This window comes from Equus caballus, chromosome X (genome assembly GCF_041296265.1).
Source record: "Equus caballus isolate H_3958 breed thoroughbred chromosome X, TB-T2T, whole genome shotgun sequence".
In the NCBI taxonomy this organism is placed as follows: Eukaryota; Metazoa; Chordata; class Mammalia; order Perissodactyla; family Equidae; genus Equus; species Equus caballus.
Window position 1 is genome coordinate 44,110,826 of NC_091715.1, and position 21,959 is coordinate 44,132,784.

The following is a 21,959-nucleotide window of genomic DNA, read 5'->3' on the forward strand; positions in this document are numbered from 1 at the left end:
TTCCCGACCCCCAGAAGCAGACCCCAACGCCCCACTGCAGAGGCCCCCACCTCTCCACCAACACCCCCCACAGTTCACCTGGTCCTCACACAGGCCTTGCCCCACAGAGGAGAACACACTCGGCTGCCTGTAGAGGATCAAGGCACCCAGTCTTGTCAGGCCGATAAGTAGCCTGAGGACCCGCTTTTGGGTGGGGCTGGCCCTGGGGTGGGCTGCCTGCCCTGGCTGAACTTAATTAAATCTGCACTCTAGTGGGTGTGGCAGACTCCTGCACTAACAGGTCAGGGGAAGAACTTCAGTGGTGTCTGCCAGCATCTGTGTCAGCACGCCTGTACTAGGTCACAACAAGGACCACTACCAATGTCTCAGTCTCCAGAGAGGTCTCACCTCTTACCAAGATGCACCCAAAGCCTACCAGGTAAGTCTCTTTCCACCAAAGGACTATTCAGCCTTCTTTCTTGTGATTTTAGGTTGCTCTTTGAGATGGGTGAATTTGTGTATGGGCCCTTTAAGAGCTGGGTTTTTCCGGCTTTTGTCCCATAGCTTTTTTGGGGGTATGCCCCGTTACAGTTAGTAGCCAGCAAAGCCAGATAGTAAGACACTCGTCTCAGTTGTGCTGAGTCTGAAGGATGCTTATAGTGGTAATGTGCCCCTGCTAAGGTTCCCACTTCTCCAGGGAAGGCTGTGTATCTTAGGGTGGCTGTTGTTCAGCTGGCTATGAAGCTCTACCACTCGCAAAGGTGGCTTTTTTTCTCTCCAGAAGGAATTTCTGTCTCTTCCACCTCAGTCAGGACTGTCCCTTGTTGTGGGGATCCATTTTATCCAGTTTTCAGTTTTCTCTGCAGGGTAATTTTTCCAAAAATAGTTGTAACCTGGTTGTGTTCATGGGGGGAGGTGAATTCAGTCTGCCTATACCACCATCTTGACGAGATCGCCTACTTTGCTTTCTTTTGGTGTTATTTCCCTAATGTCTTAAGATCAGTACTAAATTCCTTCTAGTTATCGTTCACATTAATAATGAAGACATTTTAGGCAATAAATTTTCTTCTGGGTATAGCTTTTGCAATAACCCATAAGTTTTGTTGTAATGTCGTCTTTTTTTCCATTACTTTCTAGGTAGTTTATAATTTCAGTTTTGATTTTATTTATCAAAATTTATATAGGGGTGTCATTTCTAATCTCTAGTTAAGAATCTTTTGGTTATATGTGTCATTATTTATTTCCAATTTTACTGAACAATGCAGAATATAAAATCTCTTTTCTTTAACTTAAGATTCTCTTTGGACCACATATTCAACCAACATTTTTTAGCAGCTTATAGACTATAAAAATGTATATTCCCTATTTGAAGGATATAAAGTTCTACATATCCATCAAATGGAGTTCGTGGATTATATTATCCAATTCCTCTATACTTATTTACCTTTTGTGTTAGATCTGTCCTATTCTGAAAGAAATGCACCTGAAATTTCCTACCATAGCTATATGTTTATCCATTTTCCTTGAATCTATTACAGGTTCTGAGTTTCAACTATTAGCCAAAATATTTTTGGTGCCTATAGGTCTTTGATGTATCTTCTTAAACTGTGAAGTAAATAACTTCACAATATCCTAGTTAATGCTTTAGCTTTACTTTCTTCCTTCTACGATAGATATTAATATTGCCACTCCTGTTTTCTCTTTGCTTGTTTATACCTTTAGCTTGACCTTTCCTTATCAATGTTTTAAGTATGTTTTTAGTAAACAACACATATGGGTTTTGTCCTGACAGTCTGAGTTTTTTAACAAGCAAATGCAATATGTCCACATTTGATATAGCAAATGATATGGTTAATTTTACTCCTTCCATTTTATTTTAGGTTCTTTACATATTTTACTTTGTTATTTCCTTTATTCTGTTAACTTACAAGTATATTTTTTCCTTTTTTACTAGTGGTTACCTTCCTTAACATTCAAAATCAAACACTAATAAAGCAAAGTTGCAGAATACAAAAACAACACTCAAAAATAACTTGTTTCTACACACTAAAAGAAATAATCAAAAAAGTTAAGAAAATAATTCTATTTATGATAGCAACAAAAAATAAAATACATAGGAAGAAAATTAAGGAGATCAAAGACTTACAACACTGAAAACTAGAAAACATTGCAGAAATTAAACAAGACATAAATAAATGGAAACACATTCCATGTCTATGGATTGGAACATATAATAGTATTAAGATGTCAATGCCGAAAGAGATCTGCAGGTTCAGTGCAATCACTATCACAATCCCAACAACATTTTTTGTAAAAATAAAAAAAAACCCATCCTAAAATTCATATGGAATCTCAAGGGATCTCAAATACCCAAAACAATCTTGAAAAAGAACAAAGTTGGAGTTCTTGATTTCAAAACTTACTATAAAGCTACAGTAATCAAAACAGTGTGATATTGGCATAAAGACAGACATAAATATCAATGTACTAGACTATAGAGCCAGAAATAAATCCTTGCACATTTGGCCAAATAAATGATTTTAGAAAAAGATGCCAGGATCATTCAATGGAGAAAGGGTAGTCTCTTCAACAAATGGTTGTGGAAACTAGATATCCACATGCAAAAGAATGAAGTTGAACCCTTACTTTACATGATATACAAAAATTAACTCAAAATGCATCAAAGACCTAAACATAAGAGCTAAAAATATAAAATTTTTAGAGGAAACCATAGGGGAAAAGCTTCATGATACTGGGTTTAGCAGTGAATTTTTGGATATGATACCAAAAGCACACAAGTAACAAAAGAAAAAATAAATAAATTGGACTCAATCAAAATTAAAAACTTTTGTGCATCAAAGGTACTATTAGGAGAGTGAAAAGGCAATCCACAGAATGGGAGAAAATATTTGCAATTCATATACATATTAAGGAATTAATACTCAGAATATATAAAGAACTCCTACAACTCAACAACAAAAAGACAAACGACCGAGTTCAAAAATTAGCAAAGAAGAAATACAAATGCCTAATAAGCACACGAAAAGAAGCTCAGTATCACTAGTGATTAGAGAAATGCAAATCAAAACCAGAATGAGATATCACTTCACACCCATTAGGATGGCTATTAAAAATAAATAAATAAGTGTTGACGAGGATGTGGAGAAACTGGAATCCTTCTGCATTGCTAGTGTGAATATAAAATGGTGCAGCCACTGTGGAAAACAGTATGGTGGTTTCTAAAAAATTAAACATAGAATTATCATACAATCCAGCAATTCTACTTCTAGGTATATACCAAAAATAACTGAAAGCAGAGGGGCTGGCCCCGTGGCCAAGTGGTTAAGTTCGTGAGCTCCGCTGCAGGCGGCCCAGTGTTTCGTTGGTTCGAATCCTGGGCGCGGACATGGCACTGCTCATCAAACCACGCTGAGGCAGCATCCCACATGCCACAACTAGAAGGACCCACAATGAAGAATATAGAACTATGTACTGGGGGGCTTTGGGGAGAAAAAGGAAAAAAATAAAATCTTAAAAAAAAGAACTGAAAGCAGAGTCTTGAATAGATATTTGTATGTCACTGCTCAGAGCAGCATTATTGACAATAGCCAAAAGGTGGAAACAACACAAATGTCCATCAATGGATGAATGGATAAAACAAATGTGGTATATAGGTACCGCGGAATACTGTTCAGCCCTAAAAAGGAATAAAATTCTGATACATACTACAATGTGAATTAATCTTGAAAACATTATGCTAAGTGAAATAACCCAGAAACAGAAGGATAAATACTGTATGATTCCACTTATATGAGGTACCTGGAATAGGCAAATTCAGAGACAGAAAGTAGAATAGTGGCTACCAGGGGCTGAGGAGAGTGGAGAATGGGGAGTTATTATTTAATAGTACAGAGTTTCAGTTTGGGATGATGAAAAAGTTCTGAAGATGGATGATGGTGATGGTTGTACAACAATGTTAATGTAGTTAATGCTATTGAACTGTACACTTAAAATGGTTAAAATAGGGGCCGGCCCAGTGGCACAGTGGTTAAGTTTGGACGTTCTGCTTCTCGGCGGCCTGGGGTTCACTGGTTCGGATCCGGGGTGTGGACATAGCACCGCTTGGCAAAAGCCATGCTGTGGTAGGTGTCCCACATATAAAGTAGAGGAAGATGGGCGTGGATGTTAGCTCAGGGCCAGTCTTCCTCAGCAAAAAAAGAAGAGGATTGACAGTAGTTAGCTCAGGGCTAATCTTCCATAACAACAACAACAAAAAATGGTTAAAATAGTAAATTTTATGTTATGTACGTTTTGCCACAATAAAAAATTATTTTAAAAAAGAGTTAAGGAATTCATACAGTATTTGTCTTTCTCTGACTTATCTCACTTAGCATAATGCTTTCAAGGTCTATCCATGTTGTTGCAAACGGCAGAATTTTCTTCTTTCTCATGGCTAAATAACATTCCAGCACGTGAGTGTGTGTGTGCATGTGTGTCTTCTTTATCCATTCATCTGGTGATGGACACTTAGGTTGATTCCATATCTTGACTATTATGAATAGTGCAACAATAAACATGGGTGTGCAGACAGCCCTTCAAGATACAAATACTGTATGATATCACTTACATGTAGAATCTAAAAAAACTGAACTTGTAAAACAGAAAGTAGAATAGTGGCTACCAGGGGTTGGGGGATGAGGGAATTTAGGAAATACTGTTTAAGGGTACAAATTTACAACTAGTAGATAAGTAAGTTCTGATGATCTAATGTACAATATAGTGATTATAGTCAACAATACTGTACAATAAACTTCTAAGTTGCTAAGAGACTAAATCTTCACTGTTCTCAACACAAAAAAGAAATAATACATATGTGACATGATAAAGGTGTTAGCTAAAGCTACTGTAGTAATAATCATACTGCAATATATAAATGTATCAAACTAACACGTGTACACCTTAAACTTACACAATGTTATATGTCAACTGTATCTCAATTTAAAAAAGGGCTAAAAAAAGTTAAGGAACTCAAAGAACAAAAGCAAGGAATGCTAAATTTAGAAGAGATCTGGAAATAAGTGTTTATGCTTTTCTATCTAACCTAAGATGACTAACAAGTCCTAAATGTCCCTATAATTAGCTAGAAGTCATCTACTCATGATAGATCAGCAGATGTGCTCTGAAGAATAATGAATAAATTTTGATGCCTCCTGATTAAACTAGTAAAATACAAGTCTTTCATGTGCCAAACTAAACTACTCCATTTTATCCTTTGGTCTTATGGATCAAAAATAGTCAGCATTAGAAGTAAACAACTTTATAAAATTACAACTGCTGTCCTAGAAAAATTGCTAGAGGTAAAGTCCACTAAAAAGGTACAGCCAAGATCTTCAAAGGTCCACTTCTAATTCAATGAGTGGAAAGTAAACCTGTCAAACTAGCACTAAAATCCAGAGGAAAGCTTTCAGCTACTATAGTAATCCTCCTTTAAACACAGACAGACACACACACATATACACACACACTACTGTATTAATGACAACCACTTTGATAAGGTAACTTTCACACATTGCCAATGAGGAGAGTTCTTACACAAGAAAGGAAATGATGAACCACAAAAGGCAAACTAGAGAGCAGGAATAGCTAATGGAGCTGACATAGTCAGAAGCCAGGAAAATTGTATTCTACAAAAGTAATCCCTAAATCTTGCTGTCTCTAGGTAAGGCCACCCATAAAAAACTATCAAATATCAATTTTCCTGTGTTATTAATATTAATTTATATGGCTGATAAATATAATAGAGGCAAAATACAAATTTACCAAATAGATTTCAACTACTCCACACTACTTTAAAAGGAAATACTGTCCTTTTATGAATGTTAACTAAATACTTAATCTATAAGATATGGAATGCTAAAAATGTACACAAAACCTTTCCTGAGACAAGGCACAATACCAACATGACTAACCTGCATATGTATTTATTTAAGATAAGAAGCATTTCATTTCCGAAAGGTAAACTATGGCCTTATCAGCTATGGCTCTTAATGCAAACACCAACAATGAGCTATAGAACCAGGTTAGAGGCTGCATGGATCTGTTTCTGCAAATGTGAAAGGAGGAAGAAATCATCAACAATGATATAAAAGCTGTATTATTAAAAAAACTAGTTTAAGTAAGGATGAACACTATGAAGCCTTCAAAATAGTACTTAACTTACAGAACAGTCTATCAATGAATATTCTGGATAAATATGAGGTTGCTCACTATTTTATCACTATCGTTTATAGAACACTCAAACATGTGCCACATGCTTTATAAGCATTATCTCTAATCCTCAACATTCTTTTTCTTAAGCTGAACAGCAGATATACAATCTCCATTATGTTATTCTTTATTCTTTTTTGTATATCAGGTTTGTTATATTTTTCTTAAAAAAAAGTGAAAAATTAAGCCTCCAAAACGTTAACCTACTTATCTTGCCCAAGGTACCTTACTGGCACAGGCAACACTGGAACCCAGGTCTGCCAAAATCTGAATCCCAAGCACTTTCTAGTTCATCACTCTGCCTCTCAGAAACAGTATTCACAGCAATGACTGCAGATATCTCATTCACAAACCACCTTCCAAGGAGAGACATGTAGCACCCCAGAACTTTATAAAACTAAATGAAATAAACACACGCTAGGGTAATGGTAATTGGTAAATGCTAACATCAAAGTATTAATCAAGAAATCAGCATATAACAGTCATAGTGTGGCCACAGTAGCATGTTAAGGCCTTTAGACAGCAATGAATACCTAAAGAAAAGTGCTCATCTACAGTGGTTAAGATAACATATGGAAAGGGGAACAAACCACATACAGAACCAGGTTCACTTGTCTTCCAGTACTGTTGAACAAAGAGGAAGTCCTCATCCAGTCAGGACTTGAGCATCCAGTTCATTTGGTCTATTGTCTTAGCAGGAGGACACACAGGAACATCTAGTTTCTTTGTTCTGACTCTATAATTATCAAGCCACTTCTGATTATAATATAGCTTCCATGTATCTAGCCTATAGACCAACTAGAGCATTTGACCTAACAACTATATTCTTCATTCTAAATTAATAAGTTTGTGCCCTAGATTTAGGCATTTGAGTTAGCACAAGTCAGTTTACTCAACGCATCCAATCACCTCTGGACACTGACAAAATGTGAAGGCCAGACAGTGAACTATGGCAACCCAACTATGAAACTGTTCCTCTGAGCCCCAAGCCAGGGAGTGGCCTTAAATGACACCATTAACTAGTACTGCTTAAGCTTCAGCAGTTTAATGTTAAGAACATTATTTTAAACAGGGTCCATTTAAGAAATAATTTGTTCTAAAATAAAGACACAAAAGAATGATCTGTTCAAATAACTAATGAGGGGGAAATTTTTAAGTCATCTATGCAACTGTTTTATCTATATAATTGATGGACTACAAATCCCTGCTCTATCCCTTTGGGTAAGTTACTTAATGTACCAAAACCTCAGTTCCACCATCTAAAAACTAATCATCCCTACCTCATATAACTGTCGCAAAGATTAAATGAAATATTCAAATTAAGTACCTGCATAAGTGTTCAATTAATTTTATTTTTCATAAATGGAAAGTGTATGATACCACTATCAACAATTTAAGATATACTAAAGTTCCTCAACCACAAATTCCCCAATTGTTGGGTTTTCAGAAACTTAACAGTCATACTTAGGAAGACACTACATAAAACTAAGAGGTAATTCCAATTAATAAAAGTAGAAGGAATGTGGGAAATAGAAACTTACTATTAGAACACCACAGTAATACTTATTATGGGCAAGATACACTAATGGATGCCAAAACAATGGGAGAAAGTTTGAGGAAAAACAGATATTTGCATAGTCTCAAAGTATCTACTCCCAAGATTTTTTTAAACTATAAAGGGAAAAATATTAATTTCACAGTAGAGAAAAATCTATCAGATACCACCCTAACCAAATGATAAAGGTTATCATCACCAGTAATCCACATCAACAGCATGTACCCCCTGCTGTGATGCACTGAGAAGGATGTATCACTTCTGTAGTATTCTTGCCAAAATTCATAGCCTAAATCTAACCATGAGAAAACATAAAACAAATGCAAATTCAGGGACTATCTACAAAATAACTGAGCAGTACTCTTCAAAAATTCAAGATCATGAAATACAGGGAGACTGAAGAACTGTCACAGATTGGAAGACTATGGGGACATAACTAAACGCAATGTGGGATCCTGGATTGGATCATAGCATTGAAAAAGGACATCAGTGGAAAAACTGGTCAAATCCAAATAAGTTCTGTACTTTAGTTAATAGTATTGTACTAACGTTAATTTCTTAAGTTTTGATAAATGTTCTCTGGTTAAGATATTAACATAGGGGGAAACTGAGTGAAGGGCATATAGGAACTTTTTATACTATCTTTGCAACTCTTCTGTTAGTAGTAAATTATCTTAAAATAAAAGTTAGAAAAAGAAAACTAAGTGGTAAAGGAGTGGGATCCCTGTTGCCTGCTACTCCCAACCCTACCATTTCCTTCAAACCTATATTTAACAGCCCTTTCATCTTTTCACTAATTCCAATCTCCAAGCCTTCTTCTTACTGAATATAAACTCCCTCTACTGTAAGCTTTATGAAAACAGGGCCCATGTCTGTTTTTTCTCTCCATACTGTCCCTAGCACTTAGCACAGTTCTGGATGATCGTAGGTACTGAATATTTATTTGTTATATGAATGAATGGCAGCTATGTGTATTGTATTCATTTCCTATCACTGTTGTAACAAATTACCACAAATTTAGTGGCTTAAAACAACACAAATTTATTATCTTCCAGTCGTGGAGAACCACAATAAGAAGAAAGTCTACAGAAGTTCACAATGAGGCTCATTAGACTAAAATCAAAGTGTTGGCAAGGCTCTGCTCCTTCCGAACACTCTAGGGAAAAATCTGCTTCCTTGCCTTTCCCAGCTTTTAGAGATTGCCCACATTACTTGGCTCACTGTCCACTTCCAGCAATCATATCACGCCAACTTCTGTTTCAATGGTCAGATCTCCTTCTGACTATGGTCCTCCTTCCTCTCTCTTGTAAGGACCCTTGTGATTACACTGGGCCCACCCAGATAATCTAGGATAATCTACTCATCACATGATCTTTAATTTAATCACATCTTCAAAGTCCTTTTTGCAATGTCAGGTTAACATATTCATAGGTTCTAGGGGTTAGGATAAGGACATCTTTGGGGTGCAATTATGCAGCCTATGAGATGTATCAATTTGTTATTTTATCTATCAAGTAGAGAGTTAGCTCAAAACTAACTCGTCGAGCTAACTGGGAAAATTAACGATATTTCCCAGACCACGTCTGTCTTCTGCCATTCTCACTTTTTGTCATTTTATGGAAACATCTGCCTTTGGTTTGTACTTAATAAAGTTATATGACTAGTTTTTAAACAAAGAGACTAGAACATATATATTTAAGCAAGCTTTATCCCTCCTCCCTTTAATGTCATCATTCTTTGTCTATGAGAATATTCCACCTTGAGGGCTGGTCTGATGAAGATAGTGGGAAATCAAACCAAATAACACTATTTGGGGTGTGCCTATATCTAATAGGGCCTTTCTTGTGTGGCTCAAACAGAATCTGGAAACATTTTTCAAGAGGGTCATAACAACAATAGTTTGAGAGCCGAAGTATCCCAGAGTGAATACTTTGGACAACAGTATTTATTCAGAAACAAAAATCCTAGTATATATTTTTTTAATTACTTTTTCCTTTCTTAGAAAGTCAGCTGTTTCTACATTATTATCTAATTCTAATTTCACAATTAAATGTAGGGCTGATGTCTAAAAATATACTCCTCCCCAAAGTGATTTTAGATGATGAATGAAAACAAAATGGAAATGAGTTTCTCCACAATTTTGATAGATGCTTTAGGTATAGAAGTATGGATTTTTAAACTGTCACTTCCATTGCATTGCTCTGAATATATTCACTACTATAATGAAAGCGTATTGGAATGCTCACTCAACATGTCAACCTGGACAGTCAATTGTGTCTTTTTATTTTTTAACTTTCGTTTCATTGCCATTTTTGGTTCCGTTCTGAGAGGATAGCTAGACTTGTTAGATATCCACTTGTTAGATGTCACTTAAAGGAGGCCCATTTAATTACCCTGAGAAGCACATAATCACATATGTGACCCCACAGTGAAGCTTATTACAAGCACACTCAAATACATTTTAGAAACAGTCAAATAACAAAAATTTTCAGATATATATATTTATATATATATGTTGTTCCTTCATTTGGAAAATAGCCCCATTACATGAAAACTCAGTTCCATCAAGAAAACAAATGACAAACATTCTAGTAGAAGTATTTTTCCAAGTTATAGTAAAGCAAAAACTGATTGTATTTCCACTTGTAAGAGCAGAGTGCTGTTGACTCTCAAGTTGTTAGTGGAGGAGGAAACTATTACAAACTCTTGTGATTGACTCGTTCTAAGAGTTACTAAATAGGCCTTTCAGTAACATCTGACCAAATCTTTCAACATCGTGAACTAAAATAAACAGTCTTCTACACAGCACTTAGGACCCATAGCCCTTACTCACAGAAAATTAGCAATTCACCAAGTAATTACCAAGAAATATAGCAAGTTATTTACACAGAACATTAGGTCAAAGTCTTTCCACTAATGCATGAAAAAATCAAGTTATGGAAAGCATAAAATATGACACACTGTTGATATGCAGATATTTATGGCCAACTCACAAATCTGACATATATCATCAAAGGATTTGTTTGTTTGCTTTTAGCATCCTCAAAGTCAAACATCAGCAGTAAAATCTCTCTCTCCTGATTCTTCGCACTGCCATTAAGGTCAACGTATCCTAAACAAATGGATATGGGGCTTTTAATAATTGTTACACAACTGGCCAGGCGGAGACACCGTGAGGTATGCAGCCCTCCCTGGAGGAGTGAGGTCCTGAATGGGGTCCAATACTGCTATAAGCATCCTTCAGACTCAGTCCAACTGAGATGAGAGCCTTATTGTCTGGCTTCACTGGCTAGTAACTGCAGCAGGGATACCCAGAGAAAAGCTATCAGCCGAAAGCCAAAAGGACCAGGGACTTAAAGGGCCCACGGACAAACTCACTCATTGCAGCAACCTAAAATCACCAGAGAGAAGGCTGAAAGTGCTTTGGTGAAACGAGACTCACCTGGTGGGCTCTGGGGGCATCTTGGGAAGAGGAGCAGCCTCTCTGGAGACTGAGACATAAGTGGGGGCCATTGTTCTGACCTGGTCCAGGCAGGCTGACACAGACTCCAGTGGGCGCCATTAAGGTTCTTCCCTTGGCCTGTTAGCCCAGGGGTCTGCCACGCCCACTAGAGCACAGATTTAATCCAGTTCAGCCAGGGCAAGCTGCCTACCCTAGAGACCTGCTTACCTAACAGCAAGCCCTCAGGCTATTTTTCAGCCTGCATTGACTGGGTGCCTTGATCCTCTACAGGCACGCAAGGGTGTCTGCCTCTGTGGGGCAGGGCCTGTGTGAGGACCAGGTGAACTGTGGGGGGCATTGGGGGAGGGGAGGGGGCCTCTGCAGTGTGACATTGGGGTACACTCCAGGGGGCTGAGAAGTGTGCACGGACCAGGGCTGTGTTGACGGTGTGTGTTGTCCTGGGGACGGGGGTAAGGCTTATCAGCGGCAGAAGACCTGTGCATCACAATCAGCCACACAGAGGATCAGCCCCACCTTCCAAAGCCTGAAACAATTGAGTGCCCCTGTGCCCAGTGCCAGCCCCACTCAACTGCACTCCTAAGAGAACTGACAACAGCCTTGTAGGCCTGAGGCCTATAGCAACTGTAAGCCCCTGAACCTAGCAACCAGCTACACTGGGTACCAACCCAAGTAAGAGGAAAACTGCAACAGGACTGTGCTGATAGATTTTGTAGCCAACGTTACTGAGGCTCCCCAAACCGGATTTACAAACAGCTGGCCAGGGAAGGAAAGACTAGACTCCCTGGGTACCTGCAGTAAGAGCAACCCTGCCGCAGCAGAAAGACACAAGTAGCCCACAAAGGGGTCACTCCTTGTTCTTATGGACTGGTGATGAGAGGGAAGCACACTGCTGGGCCTCATAAGGCATCTCATACATAAGGCCACTTCTCCAAGATCAGGAGACATAGCCCACTCACCTAATACATAGAAGTAAGCACAAAGAAAGAGGCATAATGAGGAGACAAAGGAATACTTTCCAAGCAAAGGAACAGGACAAAACCCCAGAAAAAGTTCTAAATAAAACAGAAACAAGCAACCTACGCGACAAAGAGTTCAAACAGAATCTCATGAGGATGCTCACAGATATGGGGAGAAGACTGGATGAACACAGTGAGCACACCAGCAAAGAACTGGAAGATATAGAGAAAAAAACCAATCAGAAATGAAGAATACAATACTGGAAATGAGAAATTCACTAGAGGGACTCAATAGTGGAGTAGAGGATGCAGAAGAACGGATCAGCGAGCTAGACGAAAGACTAGAGGAAATCACCCAAGCTGAACAGAAAAGAGACAAAAGAATTAGACAGAATGAGAGCAGTCTAAGGGAACTCTGGGACAATATCAAGCATGCTAACATTCGGATTATAGGTGTCCCAGAAGGAGAAGACAGAGTCAAAGGGGCAGAAAATTTATTTGAAGAAATAACAGATGAAAATTTTCCTAGTCTGAGGAAGGAAACAGACATCCAAGTTCAGGAAGCACAGAGAGCTCCAAACAAGATACGCCCAAAGAGGCCCACACCAAGACATATTATAATTAAAATGGCCAAAATTAAAGACAAAGAGAGAATCCTAAAAGCAGCAAGAGAAAGGCCACAAGAGACACATAAAGGGAAGCCCATCAGGCTATCAGTGGCCTTCTCAGCTGAGACCCTACAGGCGAGAAGAGAATGGCACAACGTGTTTAAAGGGCTAAAAGGAGAAAACCTACAGCCAAGAATACTCTATCCAGCAAGGGTGTCATTCAGATTAGAAGGAGAGATGAAGGGCTTCCCAGACAAGCAAAAAGTAAAGGAGTTTATCACCAAGAAAACAGTTCTACAAGAAATGCTGAAGGGACTTATTTAAGTGGGAAAGAGAAGACCACAAATAGGGATAAGAAAATTATCAGAAACAAACAAACAAACAAACAAAAACCAGACAATAAAATCATTGGTAAAAGCAAAAATATAGTAAAGATAGCAGATCGACCACCTATGAAGATAATATGAAGGTTAAAGGACAAAAGTACTAAAATTACCTGTTTCATTGATTAGAGGGTAATGGATGGACACACACAAAACAAGACATATTAACCTACCATCTAGATCTACCTTTAACATTGATCATACATTTTAAATCTTAAGTAATAGATTACTCCCAAACAATGTGTAAATTCAAAATGTACCCAAGGAGAAGTAGAAAAGTTGAATAAGCCAGTTATTAGAGAAGATATAGCAAGGTGATTTAAGTTCTTATTTTTTTCTTAATACTGGGACATGGAGGCATCTAGGAATATTCAATGCAGCATTGTTTATAATAGAGAAAAGTTGGATCAGCCCAAATGTACATCAATGGGTGAATGGATAAATTGTGGTGGAATTATATAATGACATCCTGCACAATAGTTAAAACAAATAAACTAGAACTATACATATCAAAATAGATCATTATAAAAAATATAGTATTGAGCAAAACAAGTTGAAAAAGGACAAATACTGCGTGATTTACCACCTTTATTTAGTTTTAACAGTTGTAAAATTATATTGTTTATGGATACAATCATGTACTTTAAAATATTTAAAAAACTTGCATGGATTAAAAACCTAATTCAGACAGTGGTTATTTCTGGGAAGAGAAGGAAGGGAACAGAATCAAGGATGGGTATCTAGGGGTCTTCAACTATATTTGTAGTGTCTCGTTGAAATGGAAGCAGATTTTGCAAAATGTTAAAATTCAGCAAAGCCGGTTGTTAGTAACTTATTCTTTATGCTTGATTTTTTAAATAATTTAAAAAGAGAAAAAAACACATCATGAGCAAGTGGATTCAGAGCTTGATTTCCAGGTAACCTTTAAATGACAAGTGATTCCAATGTTAACACTACTTAACCCCAATTAATTTCACGAAACGGTCTAATCTTAATACCAAATCCTTATATCATGTAAAAAAGAAAACTATGATTTAATTTCACATGTGAATGTAGATGTTAAAATCCTCAGTAAAACATTAGCAAGTAGAATTCATCAGTGGGTCAAAAAAAATAATATGCCACAAGTAGGTAAGCTTTGTTTTAAGATTTTTCTTTTCTGGTGAGGAAGATTGTTGCTGAGCTAACAGCTGTGCCAATCTTCCTCTGTTTTCTATATGGGACATCTGCCACAGCATGGCTTGATGAGCAGTTTGTAGGTCCTCACTGGGATCTCAACCCACAAACCCTGGGCTGCCAAAGCAGCGTGCATGAACTTAACCACTGTGCCATCAGGCTGGCCCCTGTTTTAAGATTTAAGACTAGTTCTTTGTCAGGAACCTGTCAACAAACCATATGATATCAGTAGGTGTTGAGAAAACATTTGATAAAATTCAGCAGCCACTCCTAATTAAAAAATAAAAGTAAAGTAGGAATATAAGGAAATTACTACAACATGTTAAACTGTTTGTGAAAACAAAAACAAAACTCAGTAAACGTTCTAAGTTATGAGATAATAAAACTATTTTTATTAAAATACCATAAAAGTCAGGGGCTGGCCCCGTGGCCGAGTGGTTAAGTTCGCGCGCTCCGCTGCAGGCGGCCCAGAGTTTCGTTAGTTCGAATCCTGGGCGCGGACATGGCACTGCTCATCAGACCACGCTGAGGCAGCGTCCCACATGCCACAACTAGAAGAACCCACAACGAAGAATACACAACTATGTACCAGGGGGCTTTGGGGAGAAAAAGGAAAAAATAAAATCTTTAAAAAAAAAAAAATACCATAAAAGTCAGTGATGACTGTTATCAGAATTATGTTTTTCAATATTGTTGTGGATGTTTTAGTAAAATCAATAAGATAAGAAAATAAACTACAAACATTGTGAAAGAGATAACTTTATCTCTTCCTGCTGATGAAAGAATGTAATAACTGGAAAATCTCAATCTCATTATAATATGTGCTCTTTAGAAGACCCCTAGAGAGGAAGTTAGACGGTATAGGATGACAAAGTGGAGGTCCAAGCCTTCTTTTGTATACTAACTTTTTCAGGGAATGATTGCCTCAAGACAGCAGAGCAAGAGTCAAACCAAAGCCCACCCACCCGAAACCAAAACCAAATAAAGACATTACAAGAAAAGAAAACTACAGACCTATATCCTTCATGAACATAGATGAAAAAATGTTCAACCATGACATTAGCACATTGAATCCAGCAATATATGAAAAGGATAACATATGATGGCTGTGTGGAGTTTTCCCAGGAATGCAAGGATTGTTCAACATTTGAAAATCAATGTAGTTTGACATATTAACAGACTATAGAAGAAGAAACATGATGATTTCAATAGATGCCGAAAAAGCAGTTAAGGAAATTGAATATCCATTCATGATAAAAAACTCAGCAAACTTGCAATAGAAGGCAATCTCCTTAACCTGATAAAGGGCGTCTTTTTAATAAAAAGAACCGTATAGCTGACATCATACTTAGTGGTGAACGATTGACAGTTTTTTCTCTAACAAGGTAAGGGTGTCTGCTCTCACAACTTCCAGTATGATGCTCTCATACCAGAAGTCCTAGCCAGTGAAATAAGATATGAAAAAGAAATAAAAGAAATGCAGATTGGAGAGGAAGAAATGAAATTGTCTTTACTCACAGATCACATGATTATGTAGAAAATCCCAAGGAATCTAAAAAAAGATCTTGGAACTAATAAGCGATTTTAACAAGATTGCATGATGCAAATTTAATATACAAAAACCAATTATATGTCTATATACTAGCAATGAATAATTGGCAATTGCAGTTTTTTAAAAGTATCATTTACAATAGCACCAAAAATGAAATACTTAAATATAAATATAACAGAGTATGTGCAGAATCTGTATGCTGAAAACTAAAAAAATACTGATAAAAGAAGTCAAAGAAGACCTAAATAAATGGATTGGTTGGAATACTCAATATTGTTAGGATGTCATTTCTCTCGATATGACCTAGAAATTCAAGACAATTTCATCAAAATCCCAGCAGGAATTCTTTTAGGTGTTGACAAGCTGATTCTAAAATTAATATGGAAAGGCAAGGAACTAGAATAGTTACAACAATTTTGATAAACAAGTACAACGGTGAAGAATTCATGTTAAGTGTTTTCCAGACTTTTCTAAAGGTACAGTAATTAAGATATGCATGGTATCGGCAACAAGATAGATGCACAGATCAGTGGAACAGAATGGAGTTCAGAAATAGACACAAATAGAAATGGTCAAGTGATTTGAAAAAGAAAAAAAGTGCAATGGCAATTCAGTTTAGAACAGATGGTCTTTTCAACAAAAGGTACTGGAACAATCAGATATGTGTATTCAAAAAAAAAGAACTTTGACTTAACTCTCATACAAAATTTAACTCAAAATAGATTATAGACCTAAAAGTAAAACACAAAACTGTAAAACTTCTAGAAGAAAACAGATGAGAAAATCTTTTTGATTTTTGGTTATGCAAAGAGTTCTTGGCTATAACAACAAAAGTGTGATCCATTAAAAAAATCAATAAATTAGACATCATAAAAATTAAAATATTTTGCTCCATGAAAGACACTGTTAAGAGAATGAAAAGATAGTCCACAGAGTGGCAGAGAATATTTTCCAATCACTTATGTCACAAACGACTTGTATCTAAAATTTGTAAAGCTCTCTCAAAACTCAACAAGATAAAACCCAAATAAAAAATGGACTAAAGATTTGAACAGACATTTCACCAAAGAAGACAGATGTGTGGAAAGTAAGCACGTGAAAAGATGTTCAACATCATTAATAATTAGGGAAATGGAAATTAAAGTCATAATCTGATACCCCCAATACGCCTATTTGAATGGCTAAAAACCAACCAAAGAAATCTGTGATAGTACCAACTGCTGGTGAGGATGATGCACGAAGAGAAACTCATATATTGTTGGTGAGAATACAAAATGGTAAAACCATTTGGGCACTTTGTCAGTTTCTTGTAAAGTGAGTACCTTATTCTTTATGCCTGAATTTTTTTAATTTAAAAAGAGAAAAAACACATCATAAGCAAATCTATTCAGAGCTTGATTTCTAGAAAGTGATTCCAATGTTAACACTACTTAGCCCCAATTAATTTCATGAAACCAGTGTAATCTTAATACCAAATCCTTATATCGTGCAAAAAAAGAAAACTATAATTTAATCTCACATGTGAATGTAGATGACCATATGACCCATCAATCCTACTTGAAATATTTATTCAAGAAAACCTATGTTCTGGGCCAGCCCTGGTTGCCTAGTGGTTAAGTTTGGTGTGTTCTGCTTCAGTGGCCCAGGTTTGGTTTCTGGGTGCAGACCTACACCGCTCATCTGTTAGCGGCCATGCCATGATGGCGGCATACATAAAAGAAAAAAAGAGGAAGATTTGTATTGGATGTTAGCTCAGGGTGAGTCTTTCTCAGCAAAAAAAAGAAGAGGGGCTGGCCCGTGGCCCAGTGGTTAAGTTCGTGTGCTGTGCTTTGGTGGCACAGGGTTTTGCTGATTCGGATCCTGGGCGCGGACATGGTACCACTTGTCAGGCCATGCTGGAGCGGTGTCCCACATGCCACAACTAGAAGGACCCACAACTAAAATATACAACTATATACTGGGGGGATATGGGGAGAAAAAAGCAGGGAAAAAAAAAAGATTGGCAACGGTTGTTAGCTCAGATGCCAATCTTTAAAAAAAAAAAGAAAGAAAGAAAGGAAACCTATGTTCACGCAAATACCTGTACATGAATATTTATAGTAGCTTTATTTGTAATCACCCAAAACTGGAACCCACCCAACTGTCCTTCATCCAGAGAATGGATAAGCAGACTGTGGTATATCCATAGATGGAATACTATTCAACAATTAAAAGCAACAAACTCTTGATACTTGCAGCAATATAGATCAATGTAAAAGACGTTATGTTAAGTGAAAGATGCCAGACTCAAAAGGCTGTATATACTTTCTTCCCATTTATAGGACTTTCTTGGAAAGGTAAAATTATAGGAATAATAAGTAGATCAGTGGCTTCCAACTTTAAGGGTGAGGAGAGGGTTTGATTATAAAGGGATGGTGCAAGGGAGTTTTTTGGGGGGGAATGATAGAACTCTTTTGTATTTTAATTGTGGCAGTAGTTGCATGACCTTATACATTTGTTGAAACTCCTGGAACTGTACACCAAAAAGTCATTCTTACTAAATGTAAATTTTGAAATAAATATGTGTTTCAGGAACAAAGAAGCTGAGAGAATATCAGCTCTTTCTCTTCATACCCGCCCCCCACACAGAAAAAATCTTACTGAAACTCTGGACAAATGGAAAGATATAAACCATGTTCTTAGATGGCTTTTAGATGCCAGTTTTCTCTAAATTTATATATAAATATATATATATATATATAATTCCAGTTAAGATTAAAAGAGATTCTCTTTTATTTTAATTGGAAAAATGATCTTAATGTTTGTATGTAATATAAATAGATGAGAATAGCCAAGAAAATAATGAAGAATAGGAAGTGACTTGCCTTATCAATTATTAAACATACTGGAAGCCACTGCCATAGGAATAGAGAGATTGGTGGAAGGAAGCAGAACTCAGTATAGCTGGAAACTTAATATAAAACAAACACGTTCTTCAAGTCAGTGAGAAAAGAATAGTTTAAGTGGTGCTAGCACAATTGGTTAACCATCTAGATGAAAATAGTGCATGTACAGAAATGAATTCCAGATGGATTAAAAATTTAAATATAAAAGATAAAGTCTTAGTAGACTAAAATTTAGATATTCATATAATAGATATTCAATAAAGTAAAAGACATTGCTGAATGACTATGTAGTATACCAAATGATCATTATCTGAAGAAAAGACTCTTCCATGCCAGTCATCTCCCCTTAATTCTCCAGATGAAACTGCAGTAACTCATTTGTGTACCCGTTGAGTCCTTTCCCTATGTATTTAAATATGTACTAGAAAATGTAGCATTGTTAAGCATGGTTCCTTTTTATGTGCAAAGTATCATGTTGTAAATTTTTTAATATTTTACTCAACAGTGTGTCTTAGAGTTCTATCCAGATTAGTACACATAAATCTATCTCATTCTTTTAACTGTTATTTGTTTATAACCAAGTTTAGCATACTGTCACCCATTTGATTCTGGGCAGTTTACTTAACCATCCTAACGTCAGTTTCTTTATTTGCAAAATAGGGATAACAGTAGTAATGCCTATCTTAAAGGGTTGTTGTGGGGACTAAATGTGTTAATATATATAAAAATTTTAAAACAGTGCCTGGCATATAATAACCTTTGTTATTGACATTTTGGTTGTTGCCTGGCATATAATAAACTTTGTTATTGACATTTTGGTTGTTTCTGATTATTCACAATTAGAAACTGTGCTACATTTAATATCCTTTTACATATTTCCTTATACATATCAAGGAATAATGTGAAGAAAGTAACCAAAAATAAAATTACCAGAGTTCTAGTGTGCTGCTTTATTAGGGTTATTATGAAGTCTTAACAAAAAAACTCCTTAATGGAAGTCTTTTGCTTCTATTAAATTACCATTTCTTCTACTCTCTTGAGTTGCATAAAAATATATTTCTATAAGATATATGTTTTTTAACTTTAGAAAATCTTTTGTTTGAACCTTCTCATATTTCTATCACTACTATCGATTATTTGTATATTTCTTTTGTCATTTTGGTGGGATTGAGGAATGGAGGGGGATTAATTTAATATGTTGTCAGCCATCATGAAATGGAAATCATACCTAAATTTTTAACTAGCATACTTGATTGTTTCTCTATCAACATCAAAACATAAAATAGTTCTATCACTCCCTTTTCTCCTGCTCCCCCTTGCACAAGACAAAAATTGTTTTTATTCTTCTTTCTCTATTAGATTTTAAAGAAATATTCTGGAATTTTCATTCCAGACTGTTCTTTTTGCATTATGTATCTTCTGATTACTGTTCAGAAGATTCATTCAATTTCACTAACTACATTAGCCACGATTACTTAGGTTTAACACTAAGTAGGCATTATTGGAAATTTCTTACTATATCTTGTATGCCACACTCTCCTTTTCTACCACGTTTATTTGGCCACATTTTCATTGCAATTCTTTTAGTAATAGTTTCAGAAAGGGTGGTATACTTTCTGTGTTCTTGTTTTCGTGGAAATGTGTGTATCTTTCCCTTATAAACTTGATTGATAGCTTGTCTGGGTTCAGACTTTTAGGGTTCTTAATCCTCCTTCAGAATTCTGTAAACATTGCTCCTTTGACTTCCAGCGTTTGATGTAGTAGATTAGAGGTCCAAAGCCTGTTTGAAGGTCTTTTACTGGTTGGTAACTTTATGTTTCTGTCTGGAAATATGTGTGGCAGTTTAGATATTTAACCAGAATAAATGTCTAAGTGTCTAACATTTTGGTTATTCCTGCCCTGACATTATAGGTCCTTTAGATGTGGAAATTCAGGGATTTCTTAGGAAAACCCGCCTATTATCTGTTTTATTACTTTTTCTCATTTTGAGAATTGTTTTTCTTTGCCAGCTAAGGAAATTTTATTCTTTATTTTTCTAGTTTTTTGAGATATAGTTAACATATAACAAGGTATAAGTTTAAGGTGTACAACATAATGATTTGGTATATATATATATATATATATATATTGCAAAATAATTATCACATAAAAATTTAGTTCAATCCAAGATACTGCTTTTCAAGGTATTTGATTTATTATGCAGATAGGTTTATAACAAAGTTTAAAATGTAACAGCTGCTGCATTGCCGTATGGGAGAAGTCAAAGTAACCAACTGACAAAGGATATCAGTGATTATATAGGTCCTGAGAAAAGAATTCTCAGGTGAAAATGCATGTGTACATACATACTAAATACAATAAAATAAAGCACTCATTTGCATGGTGTTAGAAATGTGCATGAGAATTTTTAGACTTTAATTTGGAACTTGTTCCTCCATTTCAGGACCGGAAATTAACCAAAGCTGAGCAGCAAAGGTTCAAGGAAGAAGCAGAGATGTTAAAGGGTCTCCAACATCCCAATATAGTTCGATTTTATGATTCCTGGGAGTCTATATTAAAAGGAAAGAAATGTATTGTATTAGTGACTGAACTTATGACATCAGGAACCTTAAAGACGTAAGTTGATCCTGATAGTGCCAATGGAGTTTTATTTGGAAATAATTTTCAGGAGTCATAAAAGTTGTTTGTACAATAACACTACTTGATTAAAGGATTTATGGAATCTGTATCTAGTGACTATGTTTTACGGCAGGTTAAAAAATTAGGATGTTAATGAAGTTCGTTAAAAAATACGATGTTGAGAAATTAATATTTATGGAGTATCATAGAATTTTAGAATTAGAAATCATTATAGAGATAATATAGTGTCATTTTGTAAAAGATAATGAAAGGCTGGGGATGTGGCCAGGTTTACAGATCTAATGAGCTATACTATGTAATTCTAGTCTATTGTTTTGTTTCTGACTACAGTTTTTCATTTGGTGGTATAATCACTTATTTGTAGCTATTAAATGTGGGGTATACTTTTTCTGTTTCCTAGCATTTTTGCACTAAAATTTTATATAGTTAAAACCTCTGGTGACTCTATATAAGTAGTTATTAGGAAGTGGAGAAGGACTTTCTAAAATTGTGCTG

General features: G+C 36.1%; 1 protein-coding gene across 7 annotated transcripts in view; it reads left to right on the plus strand.

The window, feature by feature from the left end:
• Positions 1–21,959, plus strand: part of WNK3 (WNK lysine deficient protein kinase 3) — a 169,150-nt gene that overhangs the window by 33,147 nt on the left and 114,044 nt on the right. For all 7 annotated transcript variants that reach the window (XM_023633604.2, XM_070257336.1, XM_023633601.2 and 4 more), the window contains exon 3: positions 21,268–21,440. In XM_023633604.2, the coding sequence (XP_023489372.1) occupies positions 21,268–21,440 (173 nt within the window). The remainder of the gene's footprint in view (positions 1–21,267; positions 21,441–21,959) is intronic.